Consider the following 21,076-nt stretch of genomic DNA (forward strand, 5'->3'; position numbering starts at 1 on the left):
CTCCGTGTTTTGGCCTCCTCGTTGTGGTTGCGCACAAGCTTTTCTTTCCTGCTATTCGCCTGACAGTCAGATCCCCGCCTCTTCCTCCGACTCATTGGCCGTACATAACCCCTCAACCCCGCCAATTTCTTAGCGTTCATGTCATTCTGTATAGACCTGACTTCTTCTGTGTTCACTTGGCTACTAGCCCAGACTCCCATTAGTGTCATAATTTACTGCGGTCAGTACCGCTCCTTTTCCATCTCTTCCCCTGCCTTGGATTGTTTCCCATACAGTGCGACTGGATGACTGGAAATGCCTGCACACAGCAACGGAATTTATATGCTTCTGTGCACGCATGTGAACCAAGCTGACATGTTGGGCCCGAGGTTGCTGTACGGTCCTGACTTCTGTATCTCACTATTGATCCAAGTGTACCAGTCTAGCTGATAAAGTATAATGTTAAAGTGTTCTCAAACACACACACACACACACCCTTTCGAAAAGACGCCAGCTCTAAGTATGAGTGTGAGGAATTTCTGAAGTTTGCTTCCATCTGAGAAATTAATGAATCTTGCCCCGTGGACTTTCATTGGCCCTAGCAATCAGTGAGATTATGTGCATTGGTAAAAGGGCTTTAGGGATGCAGGGAATTATGCCAGTGTATTGCTCACCATAAACAGACGCCAATACTGCAGCATTAAACAAGATATTTCATATGCTCAGATATGTCAGTGAAACATAAAATGTGCTCATGACTAAAAAAACAGTGTTCATTTGAGCCTGATAACATGGCGCTTAATAACATTGCATATAAAACACCTGTAGTCAGGTGGGGTTTAAGCAATTCAGTATTAAATAGCTGTGCTGAAGCAATTATTTGAATTAATTCATTAATGTAACAGGTTGATTATGTGCTTACAACCCAATAGGCCTGCAAGGTTCTTGATAGAGACAAGATAGTTTTGTCATTTGGAAGGATGACGGTGCTCTCCCTGTATAAACACAAGTAGATTTGCCAGGTGCTATCCTGATACTCTCTAAAAGGAGCGTTTTAAACATTTTAAAATGATATCTGACATCTGTACCAAGTGGCAGCAGGTGGCACATGCCTGAAATTACTTATCCACAGGACGCCACTGCCGCCTCATCTAGTTGGTCGCAATCAGTTCCAAAACAATTCCGATCGCGCAAACCCAGATGAAGACGGGATCGCGGCCTGGACACTCCCGCAGCTCATTTACCGCCTCCCTCCGCCTTCGTTAAGATTTAACGCCGTAAGACCTGGCGACGGAGCGGAAAGGTCGACGGGTTCGTTCTGGCGGCGTTCCCAACGCAGAGGCTACGGCATCTCGGATTTCTGCAGACGAGGTGCTGCGGCCATCGGGGACTGTTTAACATCCGCCCTCTTTCTCCAGGAGCACGGGGCCAACGCGGAGGTGCGATCTGATCGATGCGCTAATGCGGGTCACCGAAGAGCACCATTAAGAGCAATAAACTCCCATTACAGCATGCACACGGGTCACCAGACAAAGAAATACCGCCGCCTGGATCGTTTCAGGAAAACAACGTATCAAGTTCGTTTTCGTGGTGTAAGTAAGTCAATGACATAAATGTGTCCTCCCCCCAAAAAAAGAAGATAAAAATCTAAACCCGCACGGTGCCTCAAGTTCATGACAAAGGCTCCAGACATGTTCGTATTTAACCTGCATCTCTTGGCAGGTTGTGTAGAGATGAAGTCATCGGTGAACGTTTTTCAGTGTCGCACTTTATTGGACTTAAAACATTTAAAAGACAATTAAACGGGTATAAAACATGTATAAAACACTAAAAATATGTGCAAAGGGGACAAAGACAGGGGAAGGAGATTATTGCGTTTTGCAGTTGTCGCTCTGCGTGGGTGACATGGGCCACCACTCTGCGTTTTTGTCTTCCACTGCGGCATTAAGATCTGGGGGGAGGAGAAAAAAGAAATCATTGAGCTGAAAAGACGCTAACACCCTAGTGCGCTAATACAAAAGGGCATGCAGAAACAACATTTTAAATGCAGAGCTATTGGAACAAAACCCACTACCTCATGTGCAGGGTCAGCAACAAAATCAGGCATTCCCAGGTTACAGTGTGGTGTTCAGACACAAGGCCAGTGAATACTTGTTAAATGTTCAAAGTGCACCAAGACTTTGCTGGAGAGTCACCACGTGCTCCACACAACCCCAAAGATCAAGCTAGTTACCAATTTCTGGACTTTCTGGAGACCCCAATTCTGGCATGGTAGGTGGGTATAAGACCTCTGACAGACAAAACATACAGTTCTTCACACACTCAGAAGGCACACCCGACGGCTAGTCGGCGCCATCCTGGATAACCTAACCGCCTGATACGAAAACGAATGAGCCACTGCGGACGAGCGGCAGCCGTGAGACGAGCGTGCTCTACCTGGAACGTTCCCGAGGGTGGAGTTGTCGAAGAACTGCTTGGGGCAGTTGGCCGACACCGACTCGGACACGGAACGGGCGTCGAAGAACTTGCTCTTGGGCGAGTCCAGTATGTGGCCCTCGGAGGTGATCGGGCGGCGCCTCTTGGTGGGCGTGTGCGGAGAGAGCGGCATCTCCGCCTTCACCCCCTCCTTCCTGTTCTCCTTGAGCTTGGTGGCCCTCGTCTTCCACTTGGTGATCTCCAGCTGCTGACTGGAGATCAGGCTGCTCACACGAGCGACAAGACAAGGTGCGAAAGTTTAAAATGACGCCTCTAACGCTTTCAGCTCGAGAAACCCTTCAGCTAACACCCGTTACTACTTCCCCTCGCTCACAGTTTGGCTGGCAAACACTGACTGTTTCTAATTAAAGGGGGCACTCAGCCAAAGGAGCCGCTAATTGAGCATTCCGACCGAAAGCACTTCCTCTGGAGGAGCCAAGCCTCTCCTTCAACGTTACCTCTCGAGCTGGACAATTTTCTTCTTCAGCTGCTTCACTTCCTCCTCAAGTCTGTTTTTCTCCATGACTATGCTGCTCTGGACAGTGCGCCCCCCGATGGTGGCTGTTCCCTTGGCATAGACGGACTCTTCCATGACTGAAATGGAGAGAGAGAGAAGGAACAAAAAGGATCAATATATAGCAAAATTCCCGAATAAAACTAAAACCACAAGAATGTTTTTGTTGAAGGAGCACTGACATGACTCATCGCCTTGCTGCTGTGTTTTCCGAAGGGCCTCCTTCAGCTTCCTCAAGGCCTCCTCTTTGTGATCCAGCATGGACGTCATTTTCTCCAGCCTATGAGAGGCATGCCACACATGCGTTTAATTAACACCGCTAAAAACCACTCCACAAAATGAAAACCAAACCCTACAGTCTTCCTTTTGTAAAATCCTTTAACAGTGAAAGATGCTCATGCAATCATTGGCAGCACAGCCAGTTATTTGAAGAGTAAAGTGAGTTACAAACACAATGGCTACCCTTCTCAGGATGGAGGTCGGGGGCAAACCAGCATACAGTAAAGGCATTAGAACACCATAGCGAGGGTATTTCTCCACAATAAGGAGAAGAGTGTTGTCCTTACTCCTCTTGGTGTGTGGAAGCGCGCGCAGTTAGCTCCAGCTCCATTTTGATCAGCTTGTTCTTCATCTCCTCCAGCTCCACAGCACTGGGCGCCATGCCTCTCTTAACCTGAACCTGGGCGCCAAGAGAGAACGTCCGTTTGCGCACGTTCGCAGCTCAGTCGCTAGGCAACAGACAGCGGGGCGCGAGGCGGGCGACGGCTCACCTCACTGTCCCGCAGCTTCCCCTCCAGGCCCCGGACGGCGCCCTCCCTCTCCTTCAGCTGGGCACAGACGTCCTGGAGCTCCGTCTGCAGGAGCTGCGTGGCCTCCTTGTGCTTGGAGACCCTGTCCTCCGCCCTGGCCTGGGCTTCCTCCAGCTCCCCCGCCCTCGTCTGCACCACCTGCCGAAAGACGGAGGGGGTTTAATGCGCGGGACGGGAGAAGGAGACAGGCAAAGGTTCGGCGGAAAGGAGCTCCTTGTTAGTTAGCGGGAGCCCTGGGGGTTAGCGGGTTAGCGAGGCACCTTGACGAGCATCTCCGACTGCTGGAGCTTGAGCGTGAGCTCCTGGAGGCTCTGCAGCAGCTCGGCCTCGCTCTTGGCCGGGCCGCTCTCCCGTTTCTGCAGCAGCGTCAGGCTCCTGCTCCTCTCCTCCTTCAGCTGCTGGCTGGCCTGGGCTTTAAAGGCCTTCAGGTCGCCCCCCATCTTGAAGTACTCATTCTGCAGGTTCTACGAGTTAAGGAGAGCACACACAACGCTAATTAGCATTGATGTTAACTCATTAACATCACTGCTAATGTGTTCTCAACCACCACCCCCCCCCCCTAATTTATGAAGCTAGTGAGTAGGCAAGAATGCAATATATTTTGCACGGAATAATTATTATTACTATCCATAACTTTCCAGGAGGCAAATATTTTTAAGAATGTGAGGTTCACGGAGCATGGGGTAAGGACTGCAGCCCTGTGAAAGTTGCGAGTGCGGGACGCACCAGGAAAACGGCCTTCTTGCTCTGCAGCACCAGGGTGCGTCTCGCCCGTTCGCGCTCCAGCAGGCTTTCGAGAGCCGCGAGGTCAAGGGTCGAGGCGGTGACCAGGGCCCGCAGCTCCTCGTTGGTCCTCTGCTGCTCGGGAAGCTCTTCGGAAACGGTGGCTGCGTTCCTGGCCACGCCCTCCTCCAGCTCGGCCAACACGCGGTTCATTTCCTGGGGAATTAAAGAAGAAGCGCTGAACACAAACCAATAGAGAAATAATATGACCACAAAAACCCAAGATGTTGTCAGGATTTGAGGGGAGCCTTTTCAAGAACACTGACCTGCAGTTTCTGCTCCCTTCTCTCCAGAAGCTCGTGGAGCCGCTGGTCCCAGACCTGGCGGAAGTCGTCGCTGGTCGCGGCGAGCAGGTCGCTGGGATCCCGGGCGGCCCGGATCAGCAGGTCCTGCAGGCGGCTCTCCTCGAAGCAGGCGGCGTCCTGCGAGGCCTGGGCCTCCAGCTGCTGCCTGTGCAGCTGGGCCACGCCCGCGCTGCCCCTCTGGGAAGAGAAGAGTTCGCCTTCCATAAGAGCGCCACCCTCAAAGCTACGCGCGGTCAAAACGCCGCTTCTACGCACGCCGCCGGGCGACTTACCGCGGTCCGCCAGAGGAGGTCGCTGATGCCGTCGGTGCTCTTGCGGAACTCCACGTACAGGGCCCGGAGCGGCTTGGGGATGGACGCCAGGACCTGGAAGGCCAGCTCGTTCTGAACGAGCGAGGCGTCTTTCAGCGGCTGCTCCAGGCTCTTCAGAGCGCCCGCGGCGCTGTCGGCAAACTTCTGGAACTTCTCCAGAACTTTCTGGAAAGGAAGAAAGAGAGGTGGGCGCGCAAGTACAGGTGCGTGGGCAGCTTGTATGGATCGAGACTGTAGAGGTTTTTAAATGGAGCGATCGGTCACCTGCAGCTCCAATTCGGACTCCTCCAGTCGGGCCCGGAGCCTCTCCCCTCCCTGCCCAGCTGGGCTGCTTTTCTCTTCAAGGTCACGGATCTGCTCCCTCAGGCTGGCTATGGCTGCGTTTGCTTCAGACAGCGCCTGTAAACACAAACCATCAGAAAGCATTTAAAAACTTTGCGCCACTGAGAGGTGAAAGGTCACCGCTTGCTGGGGACCCTGAAAAAGAAAAACTCAAACCTCTTGCGAAGCCTTTTCCAGTTCGGCCTTCTGCTGACACTCCTTTCTCACCCCCTCCAGTTCCTCTGCCAGCTTCTGGATCTGGACAAAGGCCACAGAATTCCTTTACAAATCCCATTTGAACGATTATTCCCAGCATACACACACACTGCATACACACATTGAGGCTACAAATGTTCTCTTGAACTGACGGGCAACCACTGCAATCCATAGCAGAATATACACGACGAAGCGGTTTGACATTTACTTGCTGCTGAAATTCCGCTTGTTCTTTTTCTCTTAAGGTCTGCTGCTCCGCATTCAGGTGTTCCTTCTCCAACAACTGTTTCTGGACCTGAGCAAGCTGTAAACAAGGGGCATTCCTCCTTAAATCCACGGCCAGAGAAAACAACGAGGAAACAAAGTTCAATGGCGTCAATGAAAGTAGTTCTGACTGACCGTCTCTTCCTTCTCCAGCAGGTCTCTCTTCAACTGGCTCCTCTCCTCTCTCACTCCCTCCAGTACCTCCTGGAGTTGGTCCCTCGCCTCAGAGAGGGAGGTGACTTGTGAGCGGAGTTTCTCCTGTTCCTCCTCTGAAAGATGAGCAGTGTTTGTCCTCTCTGACTGGAGAGCATCTCTCTCACTGCGCACCAGCTGAAGCTCCTCATTCAGCTGCTTTATCTGAAGAACAGCCGTCAAACAATCCATTCAGACACAACTCCTCAAAAAGCCTTATTTGAGGCTCATTCATATATTTAACAGTGATCATCTGAAGTGCAAACCTGCAGTTCTAGGCGGGTTTCAATTTCTGAGTTTTGTGTCTTGAGGTCAGCATTAAGCACCTGCTGTTGTTTCAAGTCCTCTTGAATGGAGTGAAGCAGATTTTGAGTTTCTTTGGCCTGTAATAAGAATCATAAACCAGTAATCAAAAGTCACCTTAAATTTCAATGCCTGATCCAGTTTTGGAAACAAGTGCACTGTAATATTAGAACCAAAATGCTGCAAGCATCCAGGTCTTATCATTCATACAAGTCCATCAAATGAAAAAACATGCCCGTACCATCTCAGTGTTCTCCTGCAGGTCACTCTGTAGCTTGGTTCTCTCCTCTCTCACTCCCTCCAGCTCCTCAGTCAACTGCTGGATCTGATCAGAGGGAACAAGATCGCTTTTAAAGACCTTTTTCTAAGAAATGCTCAGTGCAGGAAAATAAACACAAGTGGGAAGTTCTATCTTCTGACTGATGCCTCAACAGTTAGGCCCTACAGCAGGGAGGGACAGTCGTAACCAGATGGAGCCTGTTTGGAAGAAGCTACTCTCATAAGAGGAGAAAGGGTTGATTAGGCTGGGCAAAGAGTTATCTGTTCATGTGTTAAGTTGGACGATGGCACCTCAGACACCACAGCCAATCTTTCAGCTCTTAAACTCCGCAATAAAGAGCCTTGGTGACTGACCTGCTGATGAAGCTCGGCCTGCTCCCTCTCCCTCAGGGCCTGATGCTCAGAGTTCAGGTGCTGCTGCTGCCTCAGCTCCTCCTGGACCTGCGCCACCTGATGACACAAGATTGTCCTCAATCACTGCATCGTAGCAGTCTCACTGGACATGCACTCCCCGATTTTTCAGCAAAACTATTTCTAACCTGTCATGTCTGAGAAACCTTGGAAGCGCACCCTGCAGGAAGGTGTCATAGTTTCTGGCATTACCTGCTGCTCCAGCCGAGACTCCTTCTCAGAGATCTGGGCCTGGAGGTCAGAGTTCAGCTGCTGCTGTACTTTCAGCTCCTCCTGGGCACCGAGGAGCTCTGCTTGTCCATCTACACTCTGAAGGGAACACGTACATTCAGTTAGGAGATTACCAGAAACCCAGAGTGAAACCCCTGTTAAGAGGAAGAGAGAAAAGCATATCTGCATTCTTCTCAGATGAAGCACTGACCACCTCCTCTTTCTCCTGCAGGTCTCTCTTCAGCTGGTTCCTCTCCTCTCTCACTCCCTCCAGTATCTCCTGGAGCTGGTCTCTCTCCTCAGTGAGGGAGGTGACCTGTGAGCAGAGTTTCTCCTGTTCCTCCTCTGAAAGATGAGCAGTGTTTGTCCTCTCTGACTGGAGAGCATCTCTCTCACTGCGCACCAGCTGAAGCTCCTCACTCAGCTGCGTTATCTGTAGGAAGGAGGGAAACAAACGTAGTAAAATAAGTAAAATAATAAACAAACCGAATTTTGGGTGCAATGTTTTGAATGTTTTCCAATCATAGACAATTCCTAAAATGACATTTTTTCAGCATAGTCAGTTTTGACAAATACCTCATAGGCTATTGCAATAGACCATAATCAGCATTTACAAGGGACAACTAATAACAGAAAACAAACCTCTAAAAATGTATGTATTGCATATTGGAAACTGTGACAAATAATATTTAGATACGTTATAATATACTCCTGCTTTGTGGATGCCTGTCTGTTTGTGCACTTGCATTAAGGTGTCATCGTTTCATTCATTACCTGCTGCAGCTGAGACTCCTTCTCAGAGATCTGGGCCTGGAGGTCAGAGTTCAGCTGCTGCTGCAGTTTCAGCTCCTCCTGGGCACTGAGGAGCTCTGCTTGTCCCTCTACACTCTGAAGGGAACACGTACATTCAGTTAGGAGATGACCAGAAACCCAGAGTGAAATTCCTGTTAAGAGGAAAAGGGCAAAGCATTTGCATTCCAGATCAAGCACTGACCATCACCTCCTTCTCTTGCAGTTCTCTCTTCAGCTGGTTCCTCTCCTCTCTCACTCCCTCCAGTATCTCCTGGAGCTGGTCTCTCTCCTCAGTGAGGGAGGTGACTTGTGAGCGGAGTTCCTCCTGTTCCTCCTCTGAAAGATGACCAGTGTTTGTCCTCTCTGACTGGAGAGCATCTCTCTCACTGCGCACCAGCTGAAGCTCCTCGCTCAGCTGCGTTATCTGTAGGAAGGAGATGAGATTCACACATCTATGAAGCAAGTTCACATTAAGATTTTTCTTCAAATCTTATTATCAGAGAAAACTTAGTAGGAAAAAAAAGTATAGCAAAGCAACAGTGCCATCTTCCAAAAAAAGGCCATTTGGAATATTTTCCTACTCAAGACATTTCCTACAATTATATTTTTGCAGTTTATCTAGTAAAACTGTACACATTGCAGGCCATTATTAAGTAATGACTAGTATTTAGATATGTTATACAATATCCCCGCTTTTCAGAGGGCAGTTTATTCATGCATTTGCATTAAGGCATGATTGTTTTGAGCATTACCTGCTCCAGCTGAGACTCCTTCTCAGAGATCTGGGCCTGAAGGTCAGAGTTCAGCTGCTGCTGCAGTTTCAGCTCCTCCTGGGCACTGAGGAGCTCTGCTTGTCCCTCTACACTCTGAAGGGAACACGTACATTCAGTTAGGAGATGACCAGAAACCCCCCAGTGAAATTCCTGTTAAGAGGAAAAGGGCAAAGCATTTGCATTCCAGATCAAGCACTGACCATCTCCTCCTTCTCCTGCAGTTCTCTCTTCAGCTGGTTCCTCTCCTCTCTCACTCCCTCCAGTATCTCCTGGAGCTGGTCTCTCTCCTCAGTGAGGGAAGTGATGTGCGAGCAAAGTTTCTCTCGTTCCTCCTCTGACACATGACCAGCGTTCGTTCTCTCAGACAGGAGAGCATCTCTCTCACTGCGCACCAGCTGAAGCTCCTCACTCAGCTGCTTTACCTGAAGAACAGCGGTCAAACAATTCATTCAGACACAACTCCTCAGCTCTATTTTTTATATATCTCTAGGTAGTGTCATCAGTAAGTCAAGTAAATCCAATATGAACCATAGATGTGTAAAACTCTCCATGTGAACAAACAACATACTTGATCTTGAAGGTCCTCCAGGTTAGTTAGGTTATCTTCAGCCCCATTCACATTCACCAGCTTAGACTTCAACTGTAATATCTGAGTCTTCAGGTCTTGAACAACTTCCTGTTGTTTTCGGATTTTATCTTGAGCTGCTCTCAGTTCATCTTGATTTTCAATCATCTACAGAACAAAGCATACATTCAACAACATGAAGCTTCCATCACACACCATCATGGAGATGGGAGTGCCCCACCTCCCTGTCCCAAAGACATAAGATCACTCCCATTTCCTCACCATCTCCACATTCTCCTGCATGTCACACTTCAACTGGCTTCTGTCTGCCTTCACGCCCTCTAGCTCCTCATTAAGCTGTTGGATCTGAAGCACAGAATCAAGACCATGTTCAAAATCAACCGCACATTAATGATCTGCCAACACACCCTGTGTGAGGGAACCGCCGTGACTAACCTGCTGTTGAAGCTCAGCTTGTTCGCTCTCTCTCAGGGCCTCATGCTCTGAAGCCAGATGCTTTTGCTGTCTCAGTTCCTCATGGATCTGCACCACCTGAAATCAAATTGATTTCCTCATCAAAGGCATGCCCAGTGTCTGACATAAAGAGATAATGCAAAGAGGAAGCCCATCATGGTTTCATGACATGTACTGTAGCACTTCTGATGCTGACCATCTCCTCCTTCTCCTGCAGGTTCACCTTCAGCTGGTTCCTGTCCTCTCTCACTCCCTCCAGTATCTCCTGGAGCTGGTCTCTCTCCTCAGTGAGGGAGGTGACTTGTGAGTGGAGTTTCTCCTGTTCCTCCTCTGAAAGATGAGCAGTGTTTGTCCTCTCTGACTGGAGAGCATCTCTCTCACTGCGCACCAGCTGAAGCTCCTCACTCAGCTGCGTTATCTGTAGAACAGGGGTCAAACAATCCATTCAGACAACTCTTCAAATGAGACTCCTTCGTAACATTTTACATTTGACATCTGAAGGGCAAACCTGTTGTTCAAGTTGGCTCTCAATTTCAGAGCTTTGTTTCTTCAGCTCAACATTAAGTTGCTGCTGTTGTTTCAGCTCCTCTTGGATTGAGTGAAGCAGATTTAGGGTTTCTGTGGCCTGCAATGTGAATGATAAAAAATTATCAAAAGTCTGTGTGACTGAGTCAAACATCCAGTGACCCTGGATACTATGCTACAGTACACTTAAACACCATTTACGCAAGCATCTTACTTGGTCTTGAAGGTTGTCTGTGTTGGGTTGGTCCCTGTCACACACAACACTGCTCACGGCAGTCACCGACTCCACCTGTGCAACCTGGGTCTCCAAGTGTTGAATATTTTCCTGTTGGGATCTCATTAAGTCTTCAGCAGCCCTCAGCTCCTCTCGATTCTCGATCATCTGCAGACAAGCATTTCCTCAGGGGATTAAAATGATAACATGGGTAAAACTAGATCATTTCTAATGGTTATTGAACACGAACACTTTAAGATATAACTCGTCAGCCCCCAAAGGTTCAATTTTTCCAGGACAGAAAATGATTTTACATTGTAAGAGAAAAGAAATACACAAGCTCAGAGATGTGACATATTACACAAACACGGTCAGTACCGCAGATCGTAAACAGACAAAAGTTCTGCAGTATTTCAACTCCATCATTTCTGTACCATCTCCTCTTTCTCCTGCAGTTCTCTCTTCAGCTGGTTCCTCTCCTCTCTCACTCCCTCCAGTATCTCCTGGAGCTGGTCTCTCTCCTCAGTGAGAGAGGTGACATGCAAGCAAAGTTTCTCCTGTTCCTCCTCTGAAAGATGACCAGTGTTTGTCCTCTCTGACAGGAGAGCATCTCTCTCACTGCACACCAGCTGAAGCTCCTCACTCAGCTGCTTTATCTGAAGAACAGGGGTCAAACAATCCATTCAGACAACTCCTCAAAAAGCCTCACTTGAGACTCACTCCTAAGTATACTAAGCAATAGTATACTAAGCATACTTGATATAAACATTAATTGTACTTCAAGCATTTTTAAGTATAAAATGGTATACTTCAGCATACTATTTTTTAACACGTCATAGCATTTAACATTTTTCATCTGAAGTGCGAACCTGTTCTAGATGGCTCTCAATATCTGAGCTTTGCATCTTGAGGTCAGTGTTAAATTGCTGCTGTTGTTTTAACTCCTCTTGGGTAGACTGAAGCAGATTTTTAGTTTCTGTGGCCTGTAATAAGAATTATAAAAAAATTAAAGTCATTAAAATCTCAAAGTTTGATCCAGTTTTGAAAATAATTGGCATTAGACCCAAAGTGCTGCAAGTATACAGGTCTTATTATTCACAGAAGTCTATCGAATGAAAAAAGTCCAACAAGTCCTCACCGTCTCCATGTTCTCCTGCAGGTCACTCTGTAGCTTGGTTCTCTCCTCTCTCACTCCCTCCAGTTCCTCAGTCAACTGCTGGATCTGATCAGAGGGCACAAGACCAAATATAAAAGCCCCGTAGCGTTTTTCTAAAACATTCATATTCAAGTTGCTTCAACTAGCATTTCATTTGCAGATGAAAATATGAGTTAGGTTCTCCAAGTCTATTGCACAAAGTGCCAGAGTTTTGGATCGCATTGTTAGGCCTACCTAATAAAGAGCAGATTATAGCTTTCAACAACGCATTTCAACCCGAGTGCACAAAGCTATAGTCATTGTTGTTTGTTCATTGCCCGCCTGTTTTAGAGAGCTCATCATGCAGTTTTCTGTAATGCATAGCACCAACATTATAATAAGAAATAAGAGCAGACTTGTCACCTGACATGGGTTGCTCGCTTCTCATTATGTGGTTAATCTTCCAAGATAGTCATTATTAAAATATGGTAGTGAGGTCCCATTGCCTGCAGTTTCCACAAATAATTCGCCCAAGTAAAAGCGAACTACTGCAACAGCTAACCAACCTTCTGTTGAAGCTCAGCTTGGGCTGTCTCTTCAAGGGCCTGACGCCCAGAGCTCAGATGCTGCCTCAGCTCCTCCTGGACCTGCACCACCTGTTCAAACAAATGTCATCATTTACTCCAACAACTGATGGATTTGATATTCATAAATGATCTTTCATAAATAAACCATACTTTACTATATCCCTTTTGGAATCATTTGGACAGTATATACCATAACTCACCATCTCCTCTTTCTCCTGCAGTTCTCTCTTCAGCTGGTTTCTCTCCTGTCTCATTCCCTCCAGTATCTCCTGGAGCTGGTCTCTCTCCTCAGTGAGGAAGGTGACTTGTGAGGGGAGTTTCTCCTGTTCCTCCTCTGAAAGATGACCAGTGTTTGTCCTCTCTGACTGGACAGCATCTCTCTCACTGCGCACCAGCTGAAGCTCCTCACTCAGCTGCGTTATCTGTTGAAGAGGGGAGAAAAAGATTATATAGTTCATGCATAATTTATTTTCCCATAGGACTAGGATGCCAACTTAGAATGGAATGGCAATTTAGAATGTGATAACACACGGACACAACACCTGGTCTTGATGCTGCTTAGAAATCTCTTTGAAGTGCTCTTCTGCATGTGTGGATGACTCTTGAGTTTCCTCAAGTTTGTTCTCCAAGTCTTTCACCAAAAGCTGTTGTTCAAGCAGCTTTCCTTCAATAGAAGTCTCATGTTCTCTGCTTCTCTCAGCCTGGACAATCATGAAAATATCCAGGTTTAAAATGGACATCATTTGGAAAATGATTCTATTCTCTTGTGGTCTGTGCAAATCACATTTTAGGATGATTGAAAATTAGTTTCACACAGGCATGCAAAGAAAGAGATTACCAACCTTCATGTTTAGTTCTTCCACAGTGTTGAGAAGTTGGCATTTTTCTTCCGTGAGGTTCTTCAACTCCGCTTTTAGTTCCTCGGCCTGCTGGGTGATGTCGAGATGCTGCTGGGACAGATGATCCTCCCTGATTTCTGCGTCGCTTAGCTTGGCTTGCGCTTCAGCCAGCTGGTCCTGGGCTTGCTGGACTTCAGCCGTTAGCCTCCCGATTTCTGCATCACTGCTGGTCTGAGCAGAGAGCAGGCAGTCCTTCTCAGCCCGAGCAGCACAAAGCTCTTCTGTAAGGTCGCAAATCTACAACGGCAGAGAACAAAGTAGGAAATCTTTGATGAATAATTCATGTATGGACACTAGATTAAGATTTGCAATCTAATCTAATCTAATCTAATCTAATCTAATCTAAAGGGATAAAGAAGTTCACCTGTTTCTTTAAACTTTCAACTTGAACTGGGAGGTCCTTCAGAGCCTCCAGCTCCTCCACCTTAGACTGCAGGAAGCTCTCCTGCTCCTGATGCATCTCAAGCTCTTTCTTCAAACCAGTGACTGTCCTCTCCAGTTCAATACTGTCAATAAGATCTTGGGGGGGTGGAAAGTGGAGACATTTAGAGAGTCAATTGCAGACAAAATGTACATGTAAATTTGAAATGTAATTTTCCAATACACAAAATGAAGTCCTGAAGAGGACATACTTTTGGGGACTTTTCCATCAAGAAGGGTGGTCAACTTGGTGTTCTCTTCAAAGGCCCCCTGTAGCTCCTTCTGTAGATCAACCTGCATCTTCTTAAAGCGAGATTTCTCCACCTCTAGTTTACTGCAAAGGGCTGTCACCTCGTTCTTCATCTTCTCGTAGTCTGTGCTCATCGACGACTAAGGGAGAACAGAAGATCACGTGCGGTCACCATCTTCCTTCACTTAAATGACTGTTCTTTAAAAGTGGTAATGGATACTTACATCCCTCTCCTTCAGTGAGAGATTGTCACTGCGCAGAAAGGCCCACTCCTTCTTCGTTTCACGACTCAACTCCTCAGCGTCAGCCAGGGATCGTCTCAACTGCTGATTCTCCTGGACTAAATCTTTGCCGTTCTTTGAATCACATCCAGCAGGACAAGCAGTGAGATTGAGCAGAAATGCCCTCTCGTTCAAGCACATTTCTTTTACAGTAAGCGGCTTCGATCGGATAATCATATACTTACAATATTCTGTAACTCCTTTATAACCTCCTCCTTCCGTTTAAGCAGAGTTGACATGGCAGCCATATCAGCCTGGGGGAGGGGGGCGAGTGAAATTCGCATTACAACTTATTACTAGCTTTCCATAAGAAGGAATAACAACTTGCAATAACTAATAGCTGTTCAGCCCATAGGTGTTTGTGGGTGCCCCCCATTACCTAAGTCTTTACCAGTCATTCCATCGATCCATCATCTACCCTGCTTATTCCCGGTCAGGGTAATAGGGTGGCGGGTGCCTATCCCAGTACGCACTTGGCGAGAGGCAAGAATACACCCAGGATGGGTTGCCAGTCCGGATGGGTCGCCAGTCGAAGGACACACACTGATAAGCACATATTCACTAACACACTCATTCCAGTGGCCAATTTAGTTTCTCCAATTAATCTGACCTGCATGTTTTTGAACTGTGGGGGAATACCAGAATACCTGGAGAAAACCAATGTGGACACAGGGACAGCATGCACACTCCTGCATGACCTTCTTTCTGTGAGGCGACAGTGCAATCCACTATGCCACGTCACCCCACCAGTCATTGTTAAATGCAAGAGAAGTTCACCATGCAAAGAAGCAACATTTATGCAGCCTCTCACCTCAAGCTTTTGAACACAAGCAACAGACTTCTCTGCTACCTTCTTTATACTGGAAATTTCAGCAAGCAGTTCAATCTGGGGAGAAATCCATGAGCAAAAAGCAAAAGCAGAATTTACAAGGCAGACCTGCACCCAAAACACAAACTGCTCCACCTTCCCAACATATCAAAAGAACCCCAGCCAACATCCGTATATACAGATGTTCCAATTAGTTGTTTGTGTAGACATGCATTTGCTTTCTTTGATACCAGTCTAGTACATAATTACATTTATGCAAGAGGAAATGTCCTTCATGATTCAGGAAGATGATTTAAGTTCCGGAAAGGATCAGACACATTGCCAACAAACAAATGATTACATTGCACTGTGCTCATTTCTGAAGTAATGCGTACAATGTTTTCCCCTGCAATTAAACAGCAATATCAAAATACAATCATATAATGACCAGTCTCAGAGCACTTTCTGAAGAACGCCATTTTCAAATACACTCAAGTGCTGATAAGACATGGCAAGTCACCTCATACTGTTTGGCGCTCTCCTGTTCCAGAGAACTGAATTCCTGCATCTCTCGCTTCTCCTCGATCTCCTTCAGGAGATGATCCTTGTCTCGCCTCAAGAGCAAGTTTTCATCCTTCAAGATGCTCAATTCCTGCTTGATGAGATCACGCTCGGCAGCAATATTTGCCTTTTAAAGAACATACAACATTGTAAGGCCATAGAAAAATGTTAAAAAAAAAACAAAAAAAAAAATTAAAAAAAAACACCATTTCATTCATCATACAGGAGAGGCATCTACCTTTTCAGATACAAGTGCTTCACAAAGTTGGATGGTGTCTCCCAGATCCTTCTTGTACTGTGAAAGTACAAATAATAATTTCTTTTGAAGTCATATTGAAAGGGTAAATACAATGAACATACCCACATTTGTAACCAGGCACAACCTGGACAATCCTACCTGTGAAAAGACTGTGTAATGACTGTGGCCTACCTCCTCCTGTGGATCTTTGAGTAACTCTTGTTCTTGGACCTCCAGCTGTTTCTCCAGCTCTGCCACCCTCTTCTCCAGAGATGTGCTCATTTCAACAGCTTCCTGCTTCTGCTGGGTCTTCATTTGCAGCTGCATTTCCAGACTGGCAACCTTCTCGCTAAGTTCACCCAGCTCCTTTGAAGTCATATTGAAAGAGTAAATACAATGAACATACCCACATTTGTAACCAGGCACGACCTGGACAATCCTACCTGTGAAAAGACTCTGTAATGACTGTGGCCTACCTCCTCCTGTGGATCTTTGAGCAACTCTTGTTCTTGGACCTCCAGCTGTTTCTCCAGCTCTGCCACCCTCTTCTCCAGAGATGTGCTCATTTCAACAGCTTCCTGCTTCTGCTGGGTCTCCATTTGCAGCTGCATTTCCAGGCTGGCAACCTTCTCGCTAAGTTCACCCAGCCGGCTGGGAGAGGGGAAGTCACTGCAGAACAGAAGTCAGAAGATTATAGCTTAACTGACTGTTATTTAGCGAAGCAGATCAACTGACTTTAAGAGACGTGAACCTTTGCTGACCTGTCGGTTACGCTTCGTATCGTAACATTGCTCTGATTCATCTCTATGTCAAACTGGATATCGTCCGGCGTTTCCCATTGAGAATCGAACTCCGCGCTATCTGTTTCAGCATGAAGAAACGGCAATTAGCAACTCGGCCATCAGACATTGAACACTATACTAATGCGACACAGCTGAATGCTAACCATCATCCTGTTCCAACAACACCGACAGATCCGCTTTTCTCTTCTTGACAAATGGTTCCGATGGGCCAAACTCAGCGTCTCCAATGTGCAAGTCGCCCGATTGCACGGGCCTGAAAAGCTTGCCACCCCACGTGACTCTTCTCTTCGGAACCTGCAAAGTACAAAGTCACATGCACACATGAATGCAGCTAATGATTGTTCAAGCTACCCATAAACATTACAGGAATTATTAACTTCTGCATTTTTTCTATAATTTCAAATGCTTTCAATTAACCAACACAACTTTCCCAAGGACAGAAGAAACCCTGTAATATACCAGCCTATACCATTTTTGATAGTTCTAAGACTTCCTAATGCGTTGTGACAGTATGCCATTGTGTTGCGTGTTGAAAAATCTAAGGTAAGCATTCAAGCGCATGTTCAGAGGGCCTTTATAAACGAGGAATGTCTTCTAATGCAGCAGACCACAAATCACCTTTTTTTCAGCGACAACAAAGTTGGAAGAGGTGACTATGATTTTGGTCAAGTTTCTAATCCTGTCCTGTTGTTCCCGTTGAAGCTGATCCTTTTCTTGCAGCAGCTGGGCCAAAACCTCCTTCTCGGTCGCCGTTGTTTGTGTGACAGAAGAAACCTAAAAGAAACAAGGTCAGTTCACCACAATTATGCTCAATGCCACTGACTCAACACAGGTCTGTAGTAGTTCATTAGCATTGGGCTAACTTGCCTCTTGCAGACGTCGCTTCAGGTCCACAATTTCATTTCTGTATCTCCTAAGCAGGGCTCCGTCGTCCGAAACCTCTGTGACGTGGGGATCATTTTTCATGCGCTTTGCAGCACTGGCAAACTAGATAAGACAAACAGACACAAGAGTAGATCAGTACGTTTGAGGGCCACACAAGTCAAAATTTCTAAAGTGAGAATTACTCCGAAGCCATAGTCATTTTTGCATGTACCTGTAGAGTGCTGATTGTTTCCTCTACCGTTGCAGGAGTGATGGTACAGATGATGACAGTTTTAGCATTGCCACCCAATGAGTTTTGGAGAATTCTGGTAAGTTTACTGTCCCTGTAATTTGTGAAGCCCCTGAATGAAGGAAGAAAATGTCAAAACATGACAGGAAAACAATAAAATCTGACAGATTTTTAAAAAATGATTACACGCACCACATTAGAATGCAAAAATGGAATCATACCCTTGATTCTCATCAGACAACTTCTTGATCACCTGCCCAAGGGTGAACAAGCTGCGATTTATATTGCATCCTTCTTTGAGTCGAGCTCCTACAAGAAACAGTGCAGCAGTCAATCACGTCTGTAGCACAATCATTATTTTAGCATTAAAATACTATAATTCACTTTACGACCATGAAGCGATGATTTTTTGATCTTTCCCACACACGCTCCTTACCCTCAGCTCCTGTTTGGCTAGCCCTTTCTGCACCAGCCAAGTCAACCAAGTTCTATGGAACACAGGGAGAGAAAATGAAAGAATCATACAATTGAACTTCCGCCATTTTCTGTGAGGGAAGATGCGTACGAATTTACACTCACCAGATGTGACACAATGATGGCGCCATCGGCGTTTTCACCCGAAGCCGGGTCACTGCGTTCACGGCTTTCCAAAATCTACCACATAAAACTCTCATCAGCAGGAGTCTGCAGAGCAATTATTAAATTCATAGATGCCAGACATGAAATGTAAAATTGCCTTAGGATATTAAAAATGAGAATAGGCAGAAATGCAAATGTGATTATATTCACATTTGATATACCAGACATATAGACTTCTGCTTAATGAAGAAAGAAAATGCTGGAGGCATACAAAAATTCAGTTTAGCTCTAAGTAAAAATTTCTTTTTGCACCATTTCATTTCAATCACACAGATAACCGTATCAAAAAACAAAACCCCAGCATAAACTTCAACATAAAGTGTGATAAATTACAATAGTCAACATTAACAGAAAGCATTTGCAATCATGTTGACTGTACTTTATTTACCTAGGTACACAAAGGTATCGGTTCACAGGCAGCCACATTGACTGCATTGCATCATGTGGCATTTCTTACCATGCGGAAAATGGTATGCGAGCGACTGCTCCGTTGGTTCATTTTGGTCTTCCCATAATGACGATTCTCTTTAAAAAAAATAAAAATAAAAAAAAGAATTAGAAGAACACATTTAAAAACATGCCCATAATAACCTCTAGTCGCACATGAGGAAAACAAACATGGACCGAAGCCAAGAACAGAAATGTAGTGGTATTTAGTGAACCCACTTTCTCCTTTTCTGATCCAAGAGAGGGCTTGTTCAGCAGATGTCACCAACTCCTCAGTCAGATCAGCCACATAAACATTTTTCTGCAAGTACAGGCATATGACATTATTTGACTTCCAGCAAATATGCATATGCCCAAGCACACTGAAGGATTTTAAATAAAAACATACAAAATGACACACATACATAGTTCCCTTCTCGGATTTCCAGTGGTTTTCTCTTCCAGCTATCACAGAGCAAGTCCGTAACGGTCTCATTGTAGATTTCCATATAGGATACCCTCAGAAGAAACTCTTTTTTTGGACACTAAAAGACAGGGAGGTAAAGTGAAAGATTAGCCAATGTGAACAGTGTTCTCTTTTAAACACATTCTAACAGCACTTCATTTGTAGATGGCTTACGTTTTTAATTGTCTGGAAGACATCTTCCATGGCCAGTGGTATCACCCCAGGGATGCGATTGCTCCCCATCATGGTAAAGGTCTTTCCGGAAGAAGTTTGTCCATAGGCAAATATAGTCCCTGTAAAACAAGATTAAACATGCTGCTCAGAGAAAATAAAACCTAACTTGCCTAAATCAAAAATGCATAATGGGAAATGAAAGCACCACACCAGTTTTGGCCAAAAATAAGTAATTGTCTACTACATATTCGGTTTCATCAATGGTAACCAAAACACTTACCATTGTACCCTTCCACAGCAGAAACAACAAGGGGCTTTGCAATGTCTTGGTACAGCTGATTTGTTGATTCTTCAGCACTGAAAACCCTATCTTTAATATAGACCGAGACATAAAAATTACTTGATTTTCACATGTCTGTTTAAAGTGAATTGCATACAGTGCCCAAGCTACCGTTTGTAGAATAAAATGCACCGACTAGAAGTTAAGCAGCAGTTATGCAGAGCCATAGGGTGCCAGCTACAATGTTTACTTTGTCATGGAAAGTACAATACACACCGTTTTAAGAACATAGCCGTTCTCGCATTCAATATTGCAAATATGGTTCAACGCTGAGCTTACCAAAGCTGAAGGTCTTCGTAACACTGCCATCGTCTATCTGATGTATAGCTTGTTTATCCGCTTTCCAATACAAAGCGACTGGCTCTGAATTTTCCGTACTCGCTTCCTCCCTTTTTGGGGGGTAAAAAGAGATCAATCTTATCGCAATTAGACAACATTACCTTGCTAAATAGCTAACGTTAGCTACTACAAATTTTAATGTTACACTACGTCTACGTCAAACGAGTAATAACTTATTGCAATTTATTTTAGTTTTCTGATACATTTCAAAAGTTAACTGTCACAAAGTTATGCATGGCGATATTTTCTGACACTTCAGTCTGAGCCCCATTAAATGTAGCCAAACATAGGCTAATTAATGTAACTTAGCTAGCTAAACAACAAGTACATTGTAAACTTTGAGTAGGTATGACGTAAACAGGAACGTTGGTTAAATTGTTTGAATACATATTTAGTGAGCTGGCAATTTATCTAGTAGATACGTTAGATCAGCCATATGGATTTTCTGAAATTCGCTAATCTCTCTAGATAACCACTTAAATCATCTTTGCGCCAGCTAAAATTACGGTATCTCACCTTTGTATTAACGGTCGAACCCTCACGCAGACTTTAACTGCAGATTCTTCCGTCATTTTTATTCAATAAATGTTTTGGAAGCTTCCTTCCCTATATTGTCCCGTACCTAAAATGACTATTAAAATTGTTTCCAGGTTTTAAATTTCGAATCTTCACGTTCATTGGACGACGTCATCAAACTATAGCACCAATGAATATCCGGGAAGAGTAACTTTTTCAAAAACACACATGAACGACCGCCCTTTATGCTTATAGATTATACATTTTGGAGATTAAATTGCAATCTAACTACCCTTAACGCACATAAACCAGTAACTATATACAGCCACGTTTATAAAATGAAAATATCGATCTTTCGGTGTTTT

At 45.4% G+C, this 21,076-nt stretch overlaps 1 protein-coding gene across 13 annotated transcripts; it reads right to left on the minus strand.

Annotated features, from left to right (window-relative positions):
• Positions 1-1,725: 1,725 nt before the first annotated feature.
• On the minus strand, positions 1,726-20,831 carry cenpe (centromere protein E). 13 transcript variants are annotated; one of them, XM_035380181.1, is made up of 61 exons: positions 20,712-20,831; positions 20,136-20,245; positions 19,797-19,886; positions 19,517-19,635; positions 19,302-19,421; positions 19,117-19,198; positions 18,908-18,975; positions 18,391-18,465; positions 18,248-18,299; positions 18,033-18,120; positions 17,794-17,923; positions 17,565-17,684; positions 17,316-17,471; positions 16,841-16,991; positions 16,656-16,755; positions 16,371-16,563; positions 16,087-16,260; positions 15,895-15,951; positions 15,616-15,783; positions 15,099-15,173; positions 14,473-14,541; positions 14,231-14,362; positions 13,969-14,146; positions 13,701-13,855; positions 13,280-13,573; positions 12,980-13,138; positions 12,638-12,859; positions 12,417-12,506; positions 11,854-11,937; positions 11,585-11,698; positions 11,150-11,371; positions 10,716-10,883; positions 10,485-10,601; positions 10,200-10,394; positions 9,959-10,054; positions 9,785-9,868; positions 9,506-9,670; positions 9,138-9,359; positions 8,917-9,030; positions 8,367-8,588; positions 8,147-8,260; positions 7,587-7,805; positions 7,355-7,471; positions 7,106-7,201; positions 6,714-6,797; positions 6,436-6,552; positions 6,113-6,334; positions 5,922-6,017; positions 5,675-5,755; positions 5,441-5,575; positions 5,138-5,341; positions 4,827-5,042; positions 4,504-4,716; positions 4,038-4,241; positions 3,739-3,915; positions 3,535-3,647; positions 3,151-3,248; positions 2,913-3,048; positions 2,416-2,678; positions 2,213-2,269; positions 1,726-1,930 (listed from the first exon to the last, which is right to left on the minus strand). In XM_035380181.1, the coding sequence occupies exons 1-61, from the start codon at positions 20,765-20,767 to the stop codon at positions 1,848-1,850; spliced, it is 8,331 nt and encodes a 2,776-aa protein (XP_035236072.1). In that variant the 5' UTR covers positions 20,768-20,831; the 3' UTR covers positions 1,726-1,847. The 13 variants fall into 13 exon arrangements, with proteins under 13 accessions (XP_035236072.1, XP_035236070.1, XP_035236071.1 ...); XM_035380179.1 differs by having other exon boundaries at positions 9,144-9,359; positions 10,173-10,394; XM_035380180.1 differs by having other exon boundaries at positions 8,373-8,588; positions 10,173-10,394.
• Between the last annotated feature and the right edge of the window lie 245 nt (positions 20,832-21,076).

Source organism: Anguilla anguilla, chromosome 10, assembly GCF_013347855.1.
Source record: "Anguilla anguilla isolate fAngAng1 chromosome 10, fAngAng1.pri, whole genome shotgun sequence".
NCBI classification, from domain to species: Eukaryota; Metazoa; Chordata; class Actinopteri; order Anguilliformes; family Anguillidae; genus Anguilla; species Anguilla anguilla.

Excerpts from the sequence above, each read along its gene's own strand:
- cenpe (XM_035380178.1), bottom strand. The coding sequence starts at position 20,767 with ATGACGGAAGAATCTGCAGTTAAAGTCTGCGTGAGGGTTCGACCGTTA. Across the intron at positions 16,756-16,840 it reads GTTGTTGGAACAGGATGATG|ATAGCGCGGAGTTCGATTCT; the intron begins GTTAGCATTCAG and ends ATGCTGAAACAG. Across the intron at positions 6,335-6,435 it reads AAACCCGCCTAGAACTGCAG|ATAAAGCAGCTGAATGAGGA; the intron begins GTTTGCACTTCA and ends GCTGTTCTTCAG.